Source organism: Vipera ursinii (genome assembly GCF_947247035.1).
Source record: "Vipera ursinii genome assembly, chromosome: 14".
Taxonomy (NCBI): domain Eukaryota; kingdom Metazoa; phylum Chordata; class Lepidosauria; order Squamata; family Viperidae; genus Vipera; species Vipera ursinii.
Window position 1 is genome coordinate 8,315,174 of NC_139527.1, and position 24,295 is coordinate 8,339,468.

The 24,295-nt window shown below is 43.5% G+C and overlaps 1 protein-coding gene across 1 annotated transcript in view; it reads left to right on the forward strand.

The window, feature by feature from the left end:
* LOC310646625 (transmembrane protein 132D-like) overlaps window positions 1-24,295 on the forward strand; it is a gene marked incomplete at both ends in the record, with an annotated part of 241,456 nt that overhangs the window by 67 nt on the left and 217,094 nt on the right. Inside the window, one exon of the mRNA XM_083373227.1 lies at window positions 1-12. This exon is cut by the window's left edge and continues 67 nt beyond it. Within this exon, the coding sequence (XP_083229353.1) occupies window positions 1-12 (12 nt within the window). The remainder of the gene's footprint in view (window positions 13-24,295) is intronic.

Consider the following 24,295-nt stretch of genomic DNA (forward strand, 5'->3'; position numbering starts at 1 on the left):
TGCTCTCCAAAGGTAAGGGAAAGATAGATAGATAGATAGATAGATAGATAGATAGATAGATAGATAGATAGATAGATGATAGATAGATAGATAGATAGATAGATAGATAGATAGATAGATAGATAGATTTCATTGCTGTTTAGCGTTTGCCCTCTTTTACAGAGAGATTTATCTGGAGCAAAGCAGAGTGGATTTACAGGTAGTCCTCAACATACGGCCACAAGTGAGTCCAACATTTCTGTGGTTAAGTGAAACATTTGTTAAGTGAGTTTTGCCCCATTTTTTATGACTTTTCTTGCCACAGTTGTTAAGCTAATCGTTGCAGTTGTTAAGCTAGCAAGACGGTCGTTAAGTGAAACTGGTTTCCCCGTTGATGTTACTTGTCATAAAGTTGCAAAAAGGGATCACGTGACCTTGGGACACCCCAACGGTCATGAGTATGAGTCAGTTCCCGAGCATCTGAATTTTGACCGTGGGGACGCTTCAACAGTCGTTAAGTGTGAAAAACGGTCATAAGGCACTTTTAACAAGCCCGTTGTAACTTTGAACGGTCATTAAATGAATCCTCGACTTAGATTTTGCCTGTACTTTCTAAATTACTGCTTCAAGGGTCAAGAGCCCCCCCCCCGTTTATTTTATTTATTTGTTTGTTTTTCACGGTTGCGATTTAAATATCAAGTCTTGCCTCCTGCAAAAAAACTTGGGCTCAGCAAGAAAAAGTATTAACTTGGGGCCGAATGCTTGGGTTTAGCAGCCATCAATTCGAATTACATGCCATTTGTTCTGGATTCTTTTCCCCCCCTCCCCCACCTGGCTAGCCTGCCTGCCTCCCACCTGTATTTGCCTCCTGTCTATTGGTGTGAAGAGAAACCAACAGATGTGTCTCTGCGTGTGTGTCTGCGTTTGTGTGGGTGTACATTTTTTTTAAAAAAAATAACGCTTTTTTTTAAAAAAAAACCCCAATCAAAATCAAAAAGAGGGCCTTGGCAGACAACCAGCCTGGAAACCCAAACTTATGATTCCCTTGGAGTGAAGCCTCAGATGCTGACAGCTGAGCAGCCTAGCTGGTGCCTAAAAGCCTAGTAAGCCATCTGACTACAGGAAAGTCCTCGACATACGGCCGCAATCGAGGGCAAGGTTTCTGTTGATTCGTGGAACATTTGTTAAATGAGTTTTGCCCCATTCCACGACCTTCCTTGCCTCCGTTCTTAAGGGAGTCACGACAGTGGATAAGTTTGCAACACGGTTGTTAAATGAATCTGGCTTCCTCCATGGACTTGGCTAGTCAGAAAGTCACCAAAGGGGAATCACGGGACCCGCCCAGGACACAGCAAGGGTCATAAATATGAGTCAGTGGCCAAGCTGTTTGAATATATAAAGGTAAAGGTTCCCCCGCACATGCGTGTTAGTCGTTTCCGACTCTAGATAGTTGACATATGATAGAGATAGATAGATAGATAGACAGATAGATAATTGATAAATAGTTGACATATGATAGAGATAGATAGATAGACAGATAGATAATTGATAAATAGATAGTTGACATATGATAGAGATAGACAGATAATTGATAAATAGATAGTTGACATATGATAGAGATAGATAGATAGATAGACAGATAGATAATTGATAAATAGTTGTCATATGATAGAGATAGATAGATAGATAGACAGATAATTGATAGATAGTTGACATATGTTAGAGATAGATAGATAGATAGATAATTGATAAATAGTTGACATATGATAATGATAGATAGATAGATAGATAGATAGATAGATAGATAGATAGATAGATAGATATAGATAGATAGATAGACAGATAGACAGATAAGTAGGTAGGAATGTAGATTTGAGACTTTGGAAAGAGTACAGAGAAGAGCAGCAAAAATGATTAGGTGCCTAGAAGCTAAAACATACAAAGAACGGTTGCAGGAATTGTGTACGTCTAGCTTAATGAAAAGGACTAGAGGTGACATGATAGCAGCCTTCCAATATCTCAGGGGCTCCCCTAAAGTAGAACGGGTCAACCTATTCTCCAAAGCACCAGAAGTCAGGACAAGAAGCAACAGATGGAAACTCATCAAGGAGAGAAGCAACCTAAAACTAAGGGGAAGGAAGGAAGGAAGGAAGGAAGGAAGGAAGGAAGGAAGGAAGGAAGGAAGGAAGGAAGGAAGGAAAGGCAATGGATGGAAACAAATCAAGGAGAGAAGCAACCTAGAACTAAGGCGAAATTTCCTGACAGTGAGAACAATTAACCAGTGGAACTGCTTGCCTCCAGAAGTTGTGGGTGCTCCACCACTGGAGGCTTTTAAGAAGAAGAGACTGGATAGCCATTTGTCAAAAATAGTATAGGCCTCCTGCGAGAGCCTAGATGACCTCCAAGGTCCCTTCCAACTCTCTTACTGTTAGAGACTTTGCTGTAGGGGTTGCCGTACGTTATTTGGATGAGAAAAACCAGATTTGCTGAAATGTTCTGGATGGTTCTTGGTGTAGCCAAGAAGGTGCCAAGTTTAGTCCTGGCCTTTCATGGAGTCCAGTGCCCCTCTGAATGTGGGGGCTGACCAGATGACCTTGGCTAGTCTCTCGGTTAACCTACCACGCAGGGTTGTTGTGATAAGAGGATGATGTTAGAAGGAATGGAACTATATACAGTATAAGAATGGAACTATGTATATGTATTTTTTGCTGGGGGGCACCTGGGTGGAGAGAGACAATGCTGCGGAATGAATACTGGGTGGGAGAAAGATAGCTTTCCCTGCTTCTCCTGTGCATGCTACTAGTCCTCAGTGAAGGATAAACCTTTTCCTTGCTGCCGGGGGGGGGGCTGTTGGGCTTCCGTTTTCTATAAGGGCCATCAACACATTTTCCAACAAGTGTCAACATTTTCTTAGCTAGCTGACAGTCTATCGTAATGCCAGTTTGAAGTATTTAATGTATCTGGATTAAGAAACAGAGTGTCCCCCCCCCCCCGCAGGCCGAGTGAACGGGCTTCTTTAACAAATGTGTATTCACAGGTCTTCCTTTAGTGTTCCCCTGCTGGGTGTTAAGCAAATAAAATGTCTTTGAACTGAAGAAATATTCGCCTTTTGTGTATGTGCGCCTGTGTACACACTGCCGTCAACTTTCCAGCTTTGCAAAGTTAGGAACTGTTTGGTGTGGTGGTTAAGGTGCTGGCCTAGAAACCAGGAGACGGTGAGTTCTAGTCCAACCTTAGTCTTGAAAGCCGGCTGGGTGACTTTGGGCCAATCACCAGGAGACAGTGAGTTCTAGTCCCATCATAGGCATGAAGGCTGGCTGGGTGACTTTGGGCCAATCACCAGGTGACTGTGAGTTCTAGTCCCGCCTTAGTGATGAAATCCAGCTGGGTGACTTTGGGCCAATCACCAGACGACTGTGAGTTCTAGTCCCGCCTTAGTGATGAAATCCGGGCTGGGTGACTTTGGGCCAATCACCAGGAGACCGTGAGTTCTAGTCATGAAAGCCAGCTGGGTGACCAGGTATCACCTGGAAGCTCTGTTCAAATCAGGATTCCATCTCAATTTTGAAACATCGGCTTTAAACTGCCAAGGGGAGCTTACATGGATTGATTTGAAAGCAACCTGATCAGACTGCTGTGGAACTGAATTTGTAAACTGAACCTTTTGCTCAGCCCAGCTCTGAAATACAACCCATATTCTAACTAGCAAAATTTGGAACAAGGCGATTCTTGCCATCTTCTAAACTCGACATTCTACCCAATTTACCCATGACTGAAGGAGAACTTCCCAAGATCAACTTCTGGTGTTGTTGTTGGGGTTTTTTTGGCTTCAGTTTTGGAAATTCAGCAGTTGGACACTGTAATGTATTGGGCCTATTTATTTATTTATTTATTTATTTTTATTTTTATTCCATTTATATCCCGCCCTTCTCCGAAGACTCATTTCCACGTGCCTTTGAATGCTGCTTGAGATTGCTTAACCAGGGGGTCTGTTGCTGGCTGCCCAGACATGCAGTCTCCAGGACGACCATTGGTTGGCTCTGGGGCGGGAATAGGTTCCTTCAAACCTATTGGCCGCCGCCTAGTGGCCAGCCGTGTAAGTAGCTGTGTAGAAACCTTGGTTACTAGTTCTGTTCCTGTTCTACAATAAAGCAATGTTCCTGTTTGAACCCTCTCGTTTCGCCTCCTACTTGCAAGAAACCCACTCCACAACAGACACCTAGATTGGCCCATGCCGATTGGTGTTTTCTCAACCTTGGCAACTTTAGGAGGTGTGACCTTCAGCTGGATGGACAAAGGGGTGGGTGGAAAGGTAGATGGATGGACAGGCAAATGGGCAAGCTGATGGGCAGATGGACTGACCAGTGATGGTCAGATAGAAGATGGAGAAACGGACGGATGACTGGTGGACAGACTGACAGATCAATAAGCAGCTGGACAGATGGGTGAACCGTCTTTCCCCTTTTTTGGAGATGTGTTTATGGCGTTGGCTTCATTTGGATAGTTAGGAGGATCTGGAAGAACGTCCAAACTTCCCTTTCCTAGGAACAGCTTAGGTGAATTATGGAGTTACGTTATAAAGCTAGTGGGATTATTTGTATTTCTGATTAGACCCCCCAACCTGAAATCGGATGTAATTAGAGTTTCTCGAAAATATCTCTGGAAACTATTGAGGTAAACCATAGAGATAATATATGTAGCTCCAGCTATTAAAGAATCCCTGCTGGATTTTAATGCCTCCGTATTATAAATAATGCAGCCAGCCTTCCTTTGGCTCAAGGCAATTTGAGTTTTTGGCTGGCTGGTATTGTCTACCAGCCCTTCAGGCTTTCTGTTGAAGATACATATTTCGGAAACCTTCATGAACCGAGGGCGGACAAGCTTGGATTATTGATTGATTGAATTTGTATACCGCCCTGTTCCCATAGGACTCATGGCAGTTTACAGGGCAGTTAAAAACCATGAAATACAAAAATTAAGATCAATTAAAACAATTAATTAAATTCAAGCCCCCAAAGTAAATCTAAAACCCAATTAAAAATTAAAAACCCCTCAGTCTGGGCCAAACAGCTCGAAGAGCCAAGTTTTCAGGTCCCGGCGAAATGAGCGAAGGTCGGGGTCAGTCCTAAGTTCTGTAGGTAGTTGGTTCCATAGGGCAGGCGCGCCCACAGAGAACGCCCTTCCCCTGGGAATCACCAGCCGGCATTATGCCAGTTTCACTGGAGATGCCTAAGGAGGAAAGGGCTGGCACCTTGTTAATTCTCATCTAAACCTAGGGGAGATTGATGCCATGTTGGAAAACAATCTCGCCGAAGCAGAGAGGAGAGGTTATGGCCCTTACTTTTGGGATGAGGCTGGCAAGATGTCGTACGTCTCAAGGGTCGGTCTATATCACCCCGATTCAGCAGTTTCCAATCTCCTTGCGTGAAACTCCAAAGGAAGATCTCAGGTGGGAACCCTTCCTTCCACACTGGAAGCATTTTTGTTTAGCTTTTTTACCCCTGCTAAAAGAGGCTTCCGGTTTTCTTCTCCATTCCCTAAACCTGCTTGGGGATTTCTTCCCAATTTCTTTTGGTGGTGTTTCGATCAAACTAGGCACGAGGCACAGATGGTGGTGTACTTCTTCGTTAGGCAAACTTTTTGTTGCTCTGAAGCTTCTTGGCAGCCAAAACTGGAAAGGCAGAGGGCTTTGACTCTCTCTCTCTCTCTCTCTCTCTCTCTCTCTCTCTCTCTCTCTCTGTGTGTGTGTGTGTGTGTGTGTGTGTGTCTTTCCTGAGATCTTGAAAGAAGGAAAATCAGAAAGACATGCTGACAACAGAATGAAAGATTGTACAATGGAAGATGGGGCACTCACAAGCGCACCTTGGCCAACTCATTAAATAAATGCAAGCATTATTTTCCCATTGGTAATAAGCGTGCTCTCTCTCTCTCTCTCTCCCTCTCTCCCCCCTCTTCTTCTTGGAAAGGCATTGCACAAGTAAATTATCTTTCACTTGAGCCTGGCCGCGAGAAAATAGGGGTGCAATTTTCAGCAGGGCCGTGTAATAAGACGATGGATTAAAAAAAAGAAGAAGAATAAAACGGAAGCAGGCACAGGAATGCAGACTGATTCAGCTAGAGAGGGGAAAGATCTGCATTGGATGCTGGGATGTGGCTCAAGAAGAGGGCTTTTGAGCCTTGTGCTCAGGCCCAGCTCAAGAACAACACCGAACAATCCAGGCAAAGTTCAGGTCTTGCTCACGCTCTGTAGACAGAACATTGCCAGACTAGGTAAAGGTAAAGGTTCCCCCGCAGATGCGTGCTAGTCATTTCCGACTCTAGGGGCTGGTGCTCATCTCCGTTTCAAAGCCGAAGAGCCTCCGTGGTCCTGTGGCCGGCATGACTAGACGCCAAAGGCGCACGGAACGCTGTTACCTTCCCACCGGAGTGGTCCCTATTTTTCTACTTGCATTTTTACGTGCTTTTGAACTGCTAGGTTGGCAGAAGCTGGGACGAGTAACAGGCGCTCACTCTGTTACGCGGCACTTGGGATTCGACTCACCAAACTGCCGACCTTCTGATCAACAAGCTCAGCGTCCTAACCCACTGAGCCACCGTGTCCCTTAATTTTATGGTACTACTCCCCCCAAAAAAGTGTTATTAGCCATCATACCTGAAAAATACACTTTTCCCAAAAGGTTTCCACAATTTTGGCTGCTACTGTAAGTCCTAGCATGATTTTTCCAGGAGCTTGTAATATAAGCCCCCACCCCCAAAATAAGCCTTAGTTAAGATAGTCAGCCAGACAGATGCATTTACCGTGTCTCCCCAAAATTAAGACCAGGCCTTACATTAATTTTTGCTCTAAAAGACGCATCAGGGCTTATTTTCTTGTAACGTCTTATTTTGGGGAAAATACGGTACTAAATGCGTCCATCTGGCTGACGATCTTAACTGGGACTTATTTTGGGGGTGGGGGCTTATATAGCGAGCATCCTGAAAAGTCACTTATTTAGGGCTTAATTCCCAGTTGGGTCTTATTTTCAGGGAAACACGGTAGTACATCCGTTGCAACACACGACGCACGTATTGAATTATAAAATAATAAGATTAGTGTATAATTAAATATAAATAAATAATATTACTGGCATTATTTATTTGAATAAATGTAGATTGTTTTAGGTGAAAACAATAATAAGAAATAAATAAGCCCTAGTGTGTCTTTTGGAGCAAAAATCAATATGAGACCCAGTCTTGTTTTCCAGAATATACGACAGCAATAAATCAGTTTAACTGGACCTTCACGTATGGAGCTGATCTTTCACGTCTGGTCTCCAATAAGTACAGGTGGCCATGCTTGTTCACTTCAAATGCTGCCCTTTGTTTGTTGGTATTTGGTCTTCAAGCTGGGCTCAGCTCCAGATATCTATGGAGTGTTCTTGGCAACAACACACAAAGAAATTGCCCTGTTTTCACCTCTCCGACTTTCGAGTCTTGCTTACAAATCAGCAATTATTTTTCGACTTTACTAATCACCATTCAAGTTGAGGCACTTGTCATAACATCTTACACAATTTGTAATTCCTTAGTAGTTGTCGCTCGGCGCCAAATCTGGGCTATAGGGAGGGTGATCAAAAGCATCCCAACGGAACGGCTTCAAAGGTTCTTGGGTGCGTCTAGCGGTGTGCGGGCGTTATCGTGAACCGACACACAACACACACAGAATATGCCCTGTTCATCTTCTGAAGGATTCCCCCCACCTCCCCGACTTTCTTGTCTAGCTTACAACTTGGCGGTTCTGTCTCCTAACCGGGCCTGATGGCTGCGTAGTTTGGCTGGGTGAGCTCCGGCGAAAACCAACTGACGCTCGGAACATTATGCGGAGGCAAAAATGTAACCCAAAGTGCTCAAAGTAAGATAAAAACCAGAGCAAGCGGATCAGGCTGCCCTAAGAAGGGCCCAAGATGTTTTATTTATTTTACATCATTTCCTATCATCCAATTAGTCATGCCTTCTGGCTGTCGTTAAAGAATATCAATCTTTCAACGGCAGATAAAACCTCGGCGGGTGGAAAATAATCACCTCATCAGAAGGAAAGAGAGTAGCGTTTTGGTACCCAAGTAGTTGTGTGTCGATGGGGCTGGTTCTCCTGTCCGGTGTGACTACTGCCTGTTTGATAGCCTTCAAGATAGGCTGAAAACAGGAAATAAAGATTTGCCCCATGTTTGGGGCCTAGCAAGGTAATCTAAATAGTTAACATTTGAAACATATATAAATTAATGGCCCCAGTAGAATAAATTAAATAAATTAAAATTAAGTTAAAATTAAAAATATAATTAAAATCCCTGTCAGTCCAGGTCAGCCTGATGGAAAAGGAGTGTTTTGAGGCCGCGGCGAAAGGATCGGAGATCGGAGATCCGGGGCCATCCGAAGCTCAAGGGGGAGTTGATTCATATGTGTGTGTGTGTGTGTGTGTGTGTGTGTGTGTGTGTGTATATATACATATATATATATATATATATATATATATATATATATATATATATATATGCAAATTATTCAAATTGCTAATAAAGAATTTGGGAGGCTAAGATGATCATTTCGAACTATTTATGTTCTCATCAGTTAGTCATACCCTTTATCTGAGATTCGATAAGAGATTTATCTGAGCTGTCATAAGTTGACTAGTTCCTGTGGATAAGCCCTGAGCCGGGCCAAAACAGGAATGAAAGAGTTAATTAGCAAGGTCCATTCAAAAAAACCTTGACAAATACTTAAACATATATATATATATATATATATATATATATATATATATATATATATATATATATATATATATATATATATATATGTATATGTATATGTATATGTATATGTATATGTATATGTCTTATATTTATATATAAGGTAAAGGTAAAGGTTCCCCCGCACATGCGTGCTAGTCGTTTCCGACTCTAGGGGCCGGTGCTCATCTCCGTTTCAAAGCCGAAGAACCAGCGCTTGTCCGAGGACGTCTCCGTGGTCATGTGGCCGGCATGACTAGACGCCAAAGGCGCACGGAACGCTCTTACCTTCCCACCGTAGTGGTGCCTATTTTTCTACTTGCATTTTTTACGTGCTTTCGAACTGCTAGGTTGGCAGAAGCTGGGACGAGTAACAGGCGCTCACAAGTGGCAATTGGATGCTGTTGTATAATAGGATAGGGTAGAGTAGGGTAGGATGGGGCAGGGCAGGGTAGTGTGGAATGAAACAGAACAGAACAGAATAAAATAGAACAACAGGCTAGGATAGGGTAGGGTAGAGTAGGGTAGGGTGGGGCAGGGTAGTGTGGAATGGAATGGAATGGAATAGAATGGAATAGAATAGAATAGAATAGAATAGAATAGAATAGAATAGAATAGAATAGAATAGAATAGAATAGAATAGAATAGAATAGAATAGAATAGAATAATAGGATAGGAGAGGGGGAGAGGAGAGGAGAAGAGAAGAGACAGATTGTAGAAGAGAAGAGAAGAGACAGAAACCCTATACCATTTCAGATAAATGCTTCTCCAATCTCTTCTTAAAAGCTTCCAGTGTTGGAGCATTCACAACTTCTGGAGGCAGGTGGTTCCACTGGTTAGTTGTTCTCACTGTCAGGAAATTTCTCCTTAGTTCCTGGTTGCTTCTCTCCTTGATTAGTTTCCATCCTTTGCTTCTTGTCCTGCCTTCAGGAGCTTCGGAGAATAGATTGACCCCCACCCTCTTCTTTGGGGCAGCACTAAATACTTGGAACAGTCACTAAATGATTGGTTATAAGTCAAGGACGACCTGTACTCTTTCATTGGCCTCATCAAAACTTTGATATCTCTGCAAATTCCATCTTGGACACGGAGGCCTGGACTTGGCCTTCACAGATGAATGTCACCTGAGGACTGAGTTGGTGTCCCTCACGTCTCCCTCAAGTGTGCTTTGCTGAATCGGTGAGTATGCTTCAAATCTCCAGGCGCATGGAGACCAGCCAGCCTTTTGATCTTCCTTTATTTCCTGACCATTTTGCTGCATCTTCAAACATCACCTTTTGATTCCGGCTGGTTCAATTGACAAGAGGCTTCCTCTTTTCCATTATTACAGAGTTCCGGGACCCCGGCACCATTTTGCCAGCTCTGATTTGAGAGGGTAGTTTTTGATTAGACTTGTAAGCTGGCCCCTTTGAGAGAATGGAGATAAATAAATCACTGAGGCTAGAACAGCCAGGAACAGATTTTGTTTTGGAATTCATTCAGGCTTCAACGTACAGCCCTGATGACATGAGAGTCAGCCGAGGCCGGCCCGGCGCTCTTCCTGCTCTGAATTGGGCTGAACCTGTTGGAAATGAAAGGTTCAGAGAGCAAAGATGAAATAAATTGAAAGAGTAGCTTGAAGCAAATGAGAATGGAAGGTTTACTAGTTGAGCATGATCTCCGATAGGGAAGGAAAGACACGGAATGCATTAAGCATTATCAGCTGCCGGGATGTACCTGTTTTCTCCATTTCCTCCTCCTCCTCGTCCTCCTCGTCCTCCTCGTCCTCCTCCTCCTCCTCCTCCTCCTCCTCCTCCTCCTCCTCTCCCCACCTTTCTTGATCTGAAGTTGATCTAAAACAGACATGTCAAACACAAGGCCCGGGGGCCAGATCCGGCCCGCGAAGTGGTTTCATGTGGCCCGCGAAGCCATCCTGGAAAGAGTGAGGGAACGGCCCCCACTGCCTTGGCCCTGGCCCAGAGACCCTCCTTCTTCCAGAGACCCTTAGATCTGTCCCACTCCTGCCCAGGCCCCCATAGGCACCCTTGATGCCAACGATGTAGAGCTGGCCACGCCCACCCAGTAGGCCATACGCACTCTAGCCACGGCCACCCAGTAGGCCACGCCCACCCTGGCCATACCCACCCGGCCCCCTGAGGGCAACCGCAATGCTGATGCGGCCCTCAGTGAAATTGAGTTTGACACCCCTGATCTAAAACAATCCTTGGCATAGAATCAATATCATGTGAAGTATTAGTGCCGCTTTATAAAGCCTTAGTAAGGCCACACCTGGAATAGTGCATCCAGTTGTGGCCACCACATTACAAAAAAGATGTTGAGACTTTGGAAAAAGGGCAGAGAGGAGCAACTATGATGATCAAAGGCCTGGAGATTAAAACGTATGAAGAACAGCTGCAGGGCTTGAGTTTGGCTAGTCTAAAGAAAAGAAGAAATAAGGGGAGAGATGATAGCAGCCTTCCAATATCTCAGGGGCTTCCCCAAAGAAGAGGGAGTCAAGCTCTTCTCCAAATCACCTGAAGGCCGGACAAGAAGCAACGGATGGAAACCAATCAAGGAGAGAAGCAACCTGGAACTAAGGAGGAATTTCCTGACAGCGAGAACAATTAACCAGAAGTTGTGAGCGCTCCATCACTGGAGGTTTTCAAGAAGGGACTGGACAGCCACTTGTCCAAAATGGTATGGGGGTTTCCTGCTTGAGCAGGGGGTTGGACTGGAAGACCTCCAAGGTCCCTTCCAACCCTGTCATTCCGTACTCTTGAATCCAACACTTCCATCTTGTGCAGCTTCTTTTGAAGGCCAATTTTGGATCCGTGCCTGGATTGATACGATGACGACGACGAGTCGCGACAGAAGCGGGACTCTGAGGACAGTTTGCCAGAGTCTAAAGGAGAACCCACCCAAGTCTGACTCTTAGACCTCGGTTTGAGCTCCAGCTTCCCCCAAATTTGCTTCCCCCCACCCCCACCCCCCACCCCTCGCCTTCGAGGCACCGGTCAGCTTCCAAAGCGAATTCTTGGCCAATAGAATAAGAGGAAGCAGGAGAAGGCAAGAGGCTGAAAAGTTAGGGGCCGGCAGCTGTCCGATCCCATCCTTCAGCGCCCCTGTTTATTTATTTATTCTTAATTAATTATCCTCTCCCTGCTGGGATGGGGTGGGGGGGGGTGGGAGAAGCAGGTGAGTGGAATGGGAACCATTTCCAGAGACGTGAACTGCTGGGGGAAGACTTAAAAAGACAACGGCAATCGTTCATTCTTTATTTCCCCAGGGCTTTTTCTCTCTCAGAATTACCTTCACGTCATCCTGAGCCCAGAACGGCTCCATTCCACTCCTCCACCCCCCCTGGAGACCCCTTGTCTAACGGGCCTCGTAATTAGCATCACAAAGGGCTGGGTTTCCGCCCCTTCTTTTCTTTCCCTGGCTTGGGAAGAATAGGGAAGGGCAGCAAAGGAGAGGAAGATCTGGTTGGTTGGTTTTTTTCCCCTTTTTTCCAAGCAACTGGGTTTTTCTTGAGGGGGGTGGTGTAGCACTGCTAGCTGTTAGACCTGCGTACGGATTCCCTTTCTGTTTATTTACACACGCCCATGTGCGTACACATGGATGGATGGATGGACACACACACAGAGAGAGAGAGAGAGAGAGAGAGAGAGGGAGGGAGAGAGGCTTGATCTTGTGAGAAATGCATGCAGGCCAATATGCTATGACCAGATGATTCAACCGGTTTCTTACAATGAATTTGAGAATTCCTTCCTTCCTTCCTTCCTTCCTTCCTTCCTTCCTTCCTTCCTTCCTTCCTTCCTTCCTTCCCTCCCTCCCTCTTCCCTCCCTCTTTCCTTTCCTTTCCTTTCCTTCCCTTCCCTTCCCTTCCCTTCCCTTTCTTCCCTTCTCCTCCATTCCTCCTCCCCTTCCCTTCCTTCCCTTCTCTTCCATTCCTCCTTCCCCTTCCTTCCTTCCTTCCTTCCTTCCTTCTGTCCTTCCTTCCGTCCTTCCCTCCCCCTTTCCTTCCTTCCTCCTTTCCTTTCCTTTCCTTTCCTTTCCTTTCCTTTCCTTTCCTTTCCTTTCCTTTCCTTTCCTTTCCTTTCCCTTCCCTTCCCTTCCCTTCCCTTCCCCTCCCCTCCTTCCTTTCCCCTCTCCCCTCTTTCTCCATTCCTCTTGACAACCTTCAGTTGATGGGATGAGGTGTACACCCACCCTGCTGCACCATACTAGATGGACAGAGAGAAATGGAGGTAGGGGGTCCTTCAGAATTTGATCCTGATAATTCCTGAAATGAGTAAAAAAAAAAAAAGTACCGGAAAGTTTGAAACTGATCAAATGATCCCCTTTTTATTGATTCATTAAAGAAAGTGTAGAGTTTAATATCCTTGGGAGCAGATTAATTTCATAGTTAAGTAATCTCTCTCCCCCTCCCATCCTCTTTAGGGTTGAGGAGGTGGGGGGGGGGAGTTCACGGTTGGAACTACATTTTACTAAGTAATTGTATGTGGCAGTTGCATTAAATTAGCCTTCTCCACAAACTGAATGGAGGTCGCTCTCCCCGTGAACTGTAGTTTCCGATCTGGCTTTCTCATTTCCAGGTGTCAAAAGAGCATTTTTAAAAATATTTTATTTTCCTTTCCGCCAATGGAAGAAAGTGGAGCAAGGGGTAAAACGATGTTACAGATAATTGAGCAAAAGACAGATGCACGAAAGGAAAACAGTGGGCTAAAAAATAAAAAATAATCACTGTACTGTTTTATGTTCCCGGTGATTTCTGATTCCGCTGATTCTGCTCTGCTAAATTGCTTTGACTCAGGGAATTCATAACTTGCAGCCTCGCTCCTATGAAAGGAGAGAATAAGTTGGCTTATCTGGCTATTTATTGAAATAACAACAACGACAACAACAACAACAATATAATAATAATAACAATAATAGAGTTGGAAGGGACCTTGGAGGTCTTCTAGTCCTACCCCCTGCACAGGCAGGAAACCCTATACCATTTCAGAGAAATGGTTGTCCAATCTCTTCTTAAAAACCTCCAGGATTGGAGCACCCACAATTCCTGGAGGCAATTAATTGTTCTCACTGATGGGAAATTTCTCCTTAGTTCTAGTTGGGATTTATTTTTAATAAGAATAGAGTAGAGTAGAGTAGAGTAGAATAGAATAGAATAGAATAGAATAGAATAGAATAGAATAGAATAGAATAGAATAGAATAGAATAGAATAGAATAGAATAGAATAGAATAGAATAGAATAGAATAGAAGACTTGGAAGGGACTTTGGAGATCTTCTCGTCCAACCTCCTGCTCAGGCACTAAACCCTATACCATTTCAGACAAATGCCTGTCCAGTCTCTTCTTAAAAGCCTCCAATGATGGAGCACCCACAACCTCTAGGAGCAAGCTGTTCCACTGATCCATTGCTCTCATTGTCAGGAAATTTCTCCTTAGTTCCAGGTTGCTTCTCTCCTTCATTAGTTTCCATCCGTTGCTTCTTGTCCTGCCTTCAGGTGCTTTGAACAATATCTTGACTCCCTCTTCTTTGTGGCAGCCCCTGAGATATTGGAACACTGCTATATCCAGGACAAATTGAGAGAGAGAGCAGGAATGGAGCACTGAGAAGTCTTGGCCCATGGGAAAGCCTTGGTAAGACCACACTTGGAATGCTGCATCCAGTTTTGGTCCCCATGATACAAAAAAGATGTTGAGACTCTGAAAAGAGTGCAGAGAAAAGCAACAAACATTATTAGGAGGCTGGAGGTTAAAACATACGAAGACCAGTTGCAGGAATTGGGTTTGGCTAGTCTAGAGAAAAGAAGGAGTAGGGGTGCCATGACAGCAGTTTTCCAGTATTTGAGGAGCTGACACAAAGGAGAGGGCGGTCAACCTATTCTCCAAAGCACCAGAAGACAGAACAAGAAGCAATGGATGGAAACTAATCAAAGAAAGAAGCAACTTAGAAGTAAGGAGAAATTTCCTGACAGTTAACCTGTGGAGCAGCTTGCCTCCAGAATTGTGGGTGCACCAACACTGGAGGTTTTTAAAAAGAGATTGGGGGGTTGAACTAGAAGACTCTGATGTTCTATGTTCTTTGCACTCTTTCCAGAGTCTCAACATTTTTTTTGTATCATGGTGACCAAAATGATGCAGTATTTCAAGTGGGCTCTTACCAAGGCTTTCCCATGTGCCAAGACTTCTCAGTGCCCCATTCCTGCTCTCTCTCTGAACTTGTCCTGGCTATAATTTAGTGGATAGCCAGACAAGTCAACTTATTCCCCACCTTCACAAGTTGTCTTGTTCATATCCCACTTCATCACCACGATAGCACAACATTTGGGATGGGGAGAAAGTGGAAATGAAGTGCTTAGAACGTGCTGTGGGTTGGATTTCCCAAGCTGGCTAGTTTTTCTGAAGTTGTAGAAGTGCGTCTTCTTGCTTCCAATGATGGTTGAGTTGGCTTCTCCAAAATGAAGTCCATATTTGCTTGTCCGTTTCCTCAATCAACTAGATGTTTTAAACCAACCTGAGTGTGACCATGTCTATGGAGATTCTCAGCCATCCAGATTGTCCCAAAGGTGCTTTTTCCAAAAGGCAATAGGATTTCTTGCTTTTTTTTCTTTGAAAACATTCACTTCTCATCCAAGAAGCTTCTTCAGTTCTAACCAAATTGGTGGGGAATGCAGGATTTTTCAGTTAGAACTGAAGAAGCTTCTTGGTTGAGAAGCAAAACATTTTCCAAGAAAAAAACCGAGGAAGTCAAGTTGCCTTTTAGAAAAAGCACCTTCGGGACAATCCTCATCATGCTTTCAGAACTTCTCATTGGTTTTTACTTTTCCAACTTCTAGCTTTAGATCCTGATCTTGCAACATCAACATTAATGTTGGCTTAAAAAAAAGTCTTGATGTTTGCCTTAAATTCATCCAGGGAACCTTTTTGTCAACTAGGCACTAAAATGTTGCTAATTGCAGTTGGAGAAAATATATGTAGCTGAAGGGTGAAGGGATGACTTTTCATAGGCAGCCATTTCATTGCCCACTTAGGTAACATCTTCAGTTTTGTGATCTGAGGGAAGATACTTCACTTCTCCAAATCGTAGCAAGGAAGATGATACCTAGGTGAGCAATGAAAGGTCTGTGAGTGAAAAACTCAGCTCTGAGAATTTACAACTCAATTGCTTAATTGTCACTTGGCTCCGGAGAAGAGAAATTTCTGTTGATTGAAAAGAACTCCCGATCTTCCATTAACAGTTCTTGCAGTTTAATGAGAGTTGAGCTTAACTATAGTTTTAGTTTAATCTTGGGAAGCTGCCCAGAATCGTTTAGGAGTGGGGTGGCCTAGAAATTCAGCAAGTAAATACCCAATCAAAAATCTCATTTGAAATCCAGAGTCTGCCACATCCTCTGGAATGGCTTTAAAGAGGATTTAGAAAATCAGCCTCACGGATTAATAACGTCTAGATTATTTGTGACTTCGCCGTCATTGGCTCACCGTCTGGATGAAACAACCCTCGTACGCAATGCTTGCAAATGTCTCATTCAGAAACCGTTCCTGTTGATTCTCCAAATTGGATCATCAAATCCAATCAGCAATCTGATTTGCATCACAAATTATGGATTGGAGGCATCTGAATTGGGGTGGTGGTGAAGGAATGTTCTCTGAGCTTGTAGGTTGGTTTCCGAACGTTTCGATCAGAACCTGATCAGAACCTGAATTGGTTTGATTATCAAAGGCACCAAGAATTGTCCTAGTTTTGATTAGATGACTCAATCAGGATCAAACAAGTTTTATCTATCCAGGGTGCGGGGAGACCCGTGACAATGTGATAGGTGCCCCATTGCTGGAGGCTTTTAAGAAGAGACTGGACAGCCAATTGTCTGAAATAGTATAGAGTTTCCTATCCAAGCAGGAGGCTGGACTAGAAGACCTCCAAGGTCCCTTCCAGCTCTGTTATTCCAAGATGCCACCTCTGTCTTCTCCTGACACATCCATGCTGCCACGTTCTCTGCCTTCGATAGTTTTAAAGAAACATTTGGGAACCAAGGAGATCGGGAACAGGAGGGGAATATTGTTATTGGAACAGTGAATTATTACAGAATATTTGAGTTTGGAGGAGGCAACTAAAACGACTTATTCACCCTTCTGCAAACTGCCAGGCTAAACTAAATCAGTCTCTATTCCTCTTTTGTTTGTGGGATAGGACCTGGGTTGATTAGACAGATGTTCCTACAGCATCTTCCCCTCTTTGAGTTGTGTGACTTTTAGAGTGTGGAAACCAATGAGGCTGAAGGCACCAGACTGAGAGAAGGCATGAATAATATAACTCACAAGGTTGAGAAATCTGGATTGTCATAATCTGGATTCCTTACAAGGTGAAGGTGGGCAGATTTTTCTGAAAAGGGAAGATCTGGAGGGATCAATGGGAAAAGGAGGCCTTGGCCCTACATATTTCCTTCAGGGAGGTTTCAGAACTGGGGCTAAAACTGGTCGAGGGAAAAGGAAATGGGAAGAATGGGGCAACCCCTCTTTGAAGTGTCTATGGTGATTCTCGGTCAATCCAGGTCATGGTTGTCCCAAAGGTGCTTTTTCACAAGGCAACTGGGCTTTCTTGTTTTTCTTTGAAGACCTTTCGCTTCTCATCCCAAAAGCTGAAGAAGGTTCTTGGATGAGGAGCAAAACGTCTTCAGAGGAAAACAAGAAAGCCCAGTGTCCTTGTGAAAAAGTGCCCTCCTTGAACGCTTGAAAGATCTGCCTCAGTTGGAATGGAAGTCTTCAACTCGGAAGGAGGAACAGGTGCAAGATCCTTGAATGGGTATTTTTCTAAAAATAAATAAATAAATCAAGGAGCATTTGTGAACCCATCTTGGATTCCTACATTGGAAGGGACCTTTGGAATCAACTAGACTTGCGTTTGTCAACCTCAGCAACTTGTGTGGACTCTAGCTCTTAGAATCCCCCATCCAGCAGGCTGGGTAACTGTCCCTGAAAAGGTATGAAAAGTCTGAGGAGCATCTTCCCAAGAAGGTGATGAGAAAATAAGATAAGGTCCAACTTGAAGACGGGTGGACTTTTAACTCCCAGAATTCTGAGAGTTAGTTGAAGTCCACCCAACTTCAAGTTGCCAGGGTTGAAAAACAGTGTTCTAAATGGCTGGCCCATTCTTACGGTGTTCTGGGTGGCATCTGCCCAGAGTCCATCCTGCACCAGGGACGGTGTGGGACTCAGAATATCACAAGAATAGGCCAGCTATTTGCAATGGTGTTTCCCAACTTTGGCAACTTAACGTTGGGTGGATTTCAGCTCCCAGAATTTTCCGAGTTAAAGTCCACACATCTTCAAACTGCTGAGGTCAGAAAAATCTGATTTTAAGGGGTATAATCTGATTTAATCAATGGCCTTGCACCTTCTTGCTGATTGGATGTGGAGATTTGACTGAATGGCCTTCAGACTGAATCATGGAACCTTGACTTCTTCTGGGGCCGAATCGGGGACCTGAGATGAGTTGGTGCCATTGCAAAACTACGTGGGAGGCGCATCGGTGTGCACTTGTGTATCTGTGTAGTACCACAGATATATGGATGGTGCCTGTTTTGCTCTCATTCCTCGGCTTACCTGGCCTTGCCAGCTCATTGGCATGCTGGTGACTTCGCGGAGGTATCGGAATAAGCAAACGGAGTGGCATTATTAGTGCATGCTCTCCAAACTTGGATGAGTTGAAGTCTTCAGTAAAGAGCTTGTCTTCAGAGCATGCTTCATTTCCCTGTCGCATAAATTAACATGCATTTATCTTGCCTTAGCAAGCTATTAGCATTAATGTAAACAAATGCGGTCTAGATTCCTTCAAGATTGCCACTTTAATCACCAAATAGATGCTAGTGAGCAGATTTGGGATTGGGAGGTGGTATCGTTTTATTTTTTTAAATGTTCTAATGGGCGAGTTTCTTTGATCGGGCATTTTGTTTTCTCTTCCGCACCTAGCCCCTCGTAAGTGGTGCAGCTGTTGGGTTGGAATCTCAACTAATTGAGATTAGGTAGATAAAAGCTGAGATTCTTTCACTCATCAGGGAGCGAAAGCTTCTTCAAGCAACAATCGAGGGGTGTTAATTTTAGGGTCCCTTATTTGTTCCTTAAGGGATGCGGTGGCTCAGTGGGTTAGGATGCTGAGCTTGTCGATCAGAAGGTCGGCAGTTTGGCGGGTCGAATCCCGAGTGCCGCATAGCAGAGTGAGCGCGTTACTCATCCCAGCTTCTGCCAACCTAGCAGTTCGAAAGCACGTAAAAATGCAAGTAGAAAAATAGGGACCACTCCGGTGGGAAGGTAACAGCGTTCCGTGCGCCTTTGGCGTCTAGTCATGCCAGCCACATGACCACGGAGACGTCCTCGGACAAGCGATGGCTCTTCGGCTTTGAAACGGAGATGAGCACCGGCCCCTAGAGTCGGAAACGACTAGCATGCAAGTGCGGGGGAACCTTTACCTTTACCTTTTATTTTTTCCTTTCCCCTCTCAATTCACTCGGGAAGTGCCTGCAGCTTAAATCTCAAAAGGGATATGAGGAAAGTTGGTGATCTAGAAAAAAGAGGGGTGGATTGTGGTGGGCAACCAAGTAAAGGATGGATTTGATTGACCGTGGTTGAAAAATAGAGGGACGGTTAATCAACTGCAAAGTTTTTCCCAGGTTCTTCTGCAATTGGATCCATTATGGTACCATCAAGTTGGTATCAACTCTTGGTGACCACATAAATACAGTTTTTCCATGGTGGATCTGTCCCTAACCTGGTCCTTCAGATCTTCCAACAGTGCAGACATCAACAATGGAAACTGAATTTATCCACTTGCTTGTGGTTCTCTTTTACAGAGAGATGGATCTTCTCACAAGATGTCCAAAGTAGGATAATTTGAGCCTGATCCTTTGTCCCTGGAGTGAAAACTCTGGGTTGGTTCATTCGAAGAACCATCAGCTTTTTTTCTTGGTGGTCCATGGTATTCTCTGGGCTCTTCTCCGACACCAATCTTCAAAAGCGTCAATACACTTCCTATTCTGCTTCTCCAATTTTTACTTCCATAGAGTGTCATAGGAGATGCCGTGGCTTGCACTGATTTGATCTTTGTAGATGTAGACAAATCCCAGCCTCTGAAAATCTTTTCCAATCCTTTACATTTTGGAACTCATTTACTGAGATCGTTGGGAGATGGTTTTGCTGAGAGAGAATGGCTGTCGAGCTCAAACAAACTTCAAGCTGCTTTGGCTATTTCCGTTACTTGGCTTGCCTACAGACCCAGGGGAGAGGGGGGAAATAATGGCGTGTGCACTTGCAGGTGCGAAGCTGTTAAGCCTAAGAACCAAGGTCATGCAAGATTGTTTATTAAGAGAGGAAACCGTTCTGTCATAATAATTGTCTGAAGCTTAACTGGGCAATGTGACTTGCATTGTCAGAGGAGGAAGGGAGTTTCCATACTTTTAATATACTGATTTGGTGCCAATTTAGCCAGAGCTGGTTTCCTATTCATCAGTGCCAATATGAGCTCAGTAAAGTTTTGCATTAGAGATTGGAATGCCAGCTGTGCTTACTTCATTGGGATCATCAGTCGGAAGCTTGACACTGGCATTATGTCTGTCAACTCTGCAACAAACGTGGCTGAAGCCATCTTGCTTGTTTTCGGTTGCCACAAGAATGGGGGGAGAGGGAGGGGGAGTTTTTCTGCTAGTTGAAACAATTCCCTGTCCCGTGGGAACCAAGGTCATTCCTGTTCGTGTAGACTGGGGGCTGAGTTTTATGCTAGAAAGCCCGCCAAACTTTTCTATTGGGAAACGTAGTTGATTGCATAGTTTCTGGGGAGGGAGGTTAACATTGTAATAATGTAACTTTTTGGGAGGGAACTTTAGTCTTGGTTTCACTTTGGATCGTGCCAATACTTTATAGCCAATAAACACGTCCTTAGAGGGAAAGCCTCGGAGTTCTGATTTAATGGGTCTTATCTATCAGAACCATGACACTCCCATTGTAGGATAAAATCAGGCTGAGTGAGTGGGTGGGTGGGGTCAAATGCATCATAGGTTTGGAATCACTCCACCCTCATAAGAGACCTACGTCCAGCCCCTCCCCCCTTGCATTCTCTTGACTCTTATCTAGTGCCAATTCACCTTGTCCGTTAGCAGATCAGATTCTTGTGAACAGGTAGCATGAAATAAGCTCATAGTGCCTTTTGAACGCCATCCCGGTTCCCGATTTCTTGCGCCTAACGCCTATCTTTCCTGCGCATTGGGAAATGTAGCTTTCCCACGTCACTTTAAAAGCATTGGTGGAGTCGAGGGTGGGATGATTGCATCTCTGAAAGTACAGAACAGTGCAAGAAGCTCTGACATGCGGAGCTGATTCTCCATCCCGTTTTTGCCGGACTTTGGTAGGAATCAAAAACCCCTGATAGGCTCCGCGTATTTTATTTTGGGGTGGTGCCCACTCTTCAAAACCCAGATTCCTCCGCAAAGATGAGCAGTTAAATCTTAAAGGCACTTTTAAAATGAAATAACACTCGTCTTCCAATGAAAGGCAAGGGGAGCATCTCCCTTTGATTTTCCAAATGGATTGGCAGAAAAAAGGCCATTCTCAATCCTTGGATTGATCTTGAGGCATCTGTTTTGATTTGCTAGTCTAACTCAAATAGTCTTTTTTTTTCTTTTCCTTTTTTGAGACTTGAAGGAAGATTTCATTTGGAGGTGTAAACACATTGCTTTCTGGATCAATTTTCTCCACCGAATCCTTTGCACAGTCTGTCTTCTGCTCAGCGAGTAGCAATTCCTGCTTATTTAGGTCATGTGTGATCTGCTGAATGTAGATCAACCTACGGTAATGTGTTTTCTGACTATTTTCTGGATTTCAACAAGCTTGAGAAAGTTCTAGGGATGGCAGGTTTTCTCTCTGCCCCATAAACCTCACCTTCGGTACCTTGCTAAATTTCAGCTTCTCTGTAATGTTAACTTGTTTTATAACTTTATTTATTTTTTATTTTTTTATTGCTGGATCAATGCATCTCTCAACATGGATTTTTGCTAGAATGCAACTTCTTCTTCTTCTTTTTTGCCGGAACACAAAGGACGTAGGAAGAATGTTTATTTTTACAATCATAATGAAGTGATCCCCGCTGATTTTGCTTGCTGTGACAGATAGATGTACCCAATTTGGCAGAGCCTTGCTGTGCCGTCCTTAACAAGGTATCTGGATTAAACGGCACCTCCATGAGAGACGTTAACCCCATTACAATCTCAGTGGCCAAAGAAATAACCAACAGAGATAGGATAGAATAGAATATAGGATGGGATGGGATGGGATGAACAGGAATAGAATAGAATAGAATAGAATAGAATAGAATAGAATAGAATAGAATAGAATAGAATAGAATAGCATAGCATAGAATAGAATAGAATAGAATAGAATAGAATGTAGAGTAAGAATAGAATAGAATAGAATAGAATAGAATAGAATAGAATAGAATAGAATAGAATAGAATAGAATGTAGAGTAAGAATAGAATAGAATAGAATAGAATAGAATAGAATAGAATAGAATAGAATAACAGAAAGACTAGACTAGACTAGACTAGACTAGTCTAGAATAGAAAATAGAATAGAATAGAATAGAATAGAATAGAATAGAATAGAATAGAATAGAATAGAATAGAATAGAATAGAATAGAATAGAATAGAATAGAGCTGGAAGGGACCTTGGAGGTCTTCTAGTCCAGCCCCCTGCTCAAGCAGGAGAACCTATGCCATCTCAGACAGGTGATTGTCTAGATATGGATTTTATCTGGATTCTTGCCTTTCCGGTTGCAGGGGCTAGATAAAATCCATCCATTTCTCAGAGTAGATGAGTGTCAGACCTGCCCCAATCTGAGCCCCCAGGGAAGTAAAACTCTCGACTCCATTTGGTTGAAGTGACGGCCTCGAAAGTGCCAGTGCACCAGCACAAATTGAATTCCAAACTACAGTTCTCTCTCAACTGCCAATTCCCATCTCCCAATTTCCCATCATAAAGGTGTACAACTTTATTGGCCATTTGTTTCCCCTCTCTTTCCCAATCAGTGGCAGAATGCTGGTGAGGTGCCAACCCGAAGCTGGTAGGTCTGACAATTTGTTTCTTAAGCGTTCAGCCCAAACTCAAATGATTGCCTTGTGCAAAAAGAGATTTTTGCACAATACTCTGTTCAGAGTTGGGAGCTGGGCAGTTGTCATAGGGTCTTTTGTATACTCTGTATTCAGGTTAGCAGGTTCCAACAACTCCCAATGAGTCAACACAATCCCACCTGGTCTCTAAGTAACACACCTACGAGTACTCAAAGGCTAGTACTCACTGTTTAATATGGCACTCCTACCGAAGCTACTGCAACTCCTGCTTCTCTGCTATTTTACTTTGTGAGCCCAACTTCTGGAGAACAGTAACTCTTCTACTGAGCTTCAGGCTCTTAATATCCGAAATGAACACAAACTACTCTTACTCCCACATCAAAACTACAACTCTTAACACTGCCACACACAGCTGCCTCTCTACTTAGCTTTTATAGCCACACATTGCTGGCTGGGACACAGTAGTGGCCATTTTGCAGACAGCGGTATATTGATTTTCCTTCTCCTGGAAGAAAATCTTATGCTATGTCAAGATTTCCCTGGGTACAAACCATAAAGTTAAAAACCTGCCCTAATGAGCAGATTTTATAGGCAATGGCCCCTAAGGACATAGTAATATAGATAGTCCTCAACTTACAACAGTTCATTTACTGTCTGTTCAAAGTTTCAATGGCACTGAAAAACTTGACTTATGACCATTTTTCACACTGACAACTGTTGCAGCCTCCCCACGGTCACGTGAACGAAATTTGGACTCTTGGCAACTGACTCGTATTTATGATGGTCACAGCATCCTGGGGTCACGTGTTCCCCTTTTGTGACCTTCCGACAAGGAAAGTCAACGGGGAAGCCAGATCCAGTTAACGACCGTGTTACTAGTTTAACGACTGCAGGGATTCACTTAACAACTGTGCAAGCAAGGTCATAAAATGGGGCAAAATTTACCTAATAACTGTCCCGCTTAGCAATAGAAATTTTGGGTGAATTGTGGTTGTACCTCAAGGACTACCTATAGCAAGTTCTCAGTCAAGAGTCTTGGGAGCTGGACCACACTTTAATCCTTGCAGGACCATGGACAGCAGCCAAGTGAGTTCCCGGCCATTCTAAATGGAATGGAATGGAATGGAATGGAATAGAATAGAATAGAATAGAATAGAATAGAATAGAATAGAATAGAATAGAATAGAATAGAATAGAATAGAATAGAATAGAATAGAATAGAATAGAAAAAAGAAAAGAAAAGAAAAGAAATAGGAATGAATAGAATAGAATAGAATAGAATAGAATAGAATAGAATAGAATAGAATAGAATAGAATAGAAAAAAGAAAAGAAAAGAAATAGGAATGAATAGAATAGAATAGAATAGAATAGAAAAAAGAAAAGAAAAGAAAAGAAATAGGAATGAATAGAATAGAATAGAATAGAATAGAATAGAATAGAATAGAATAGAA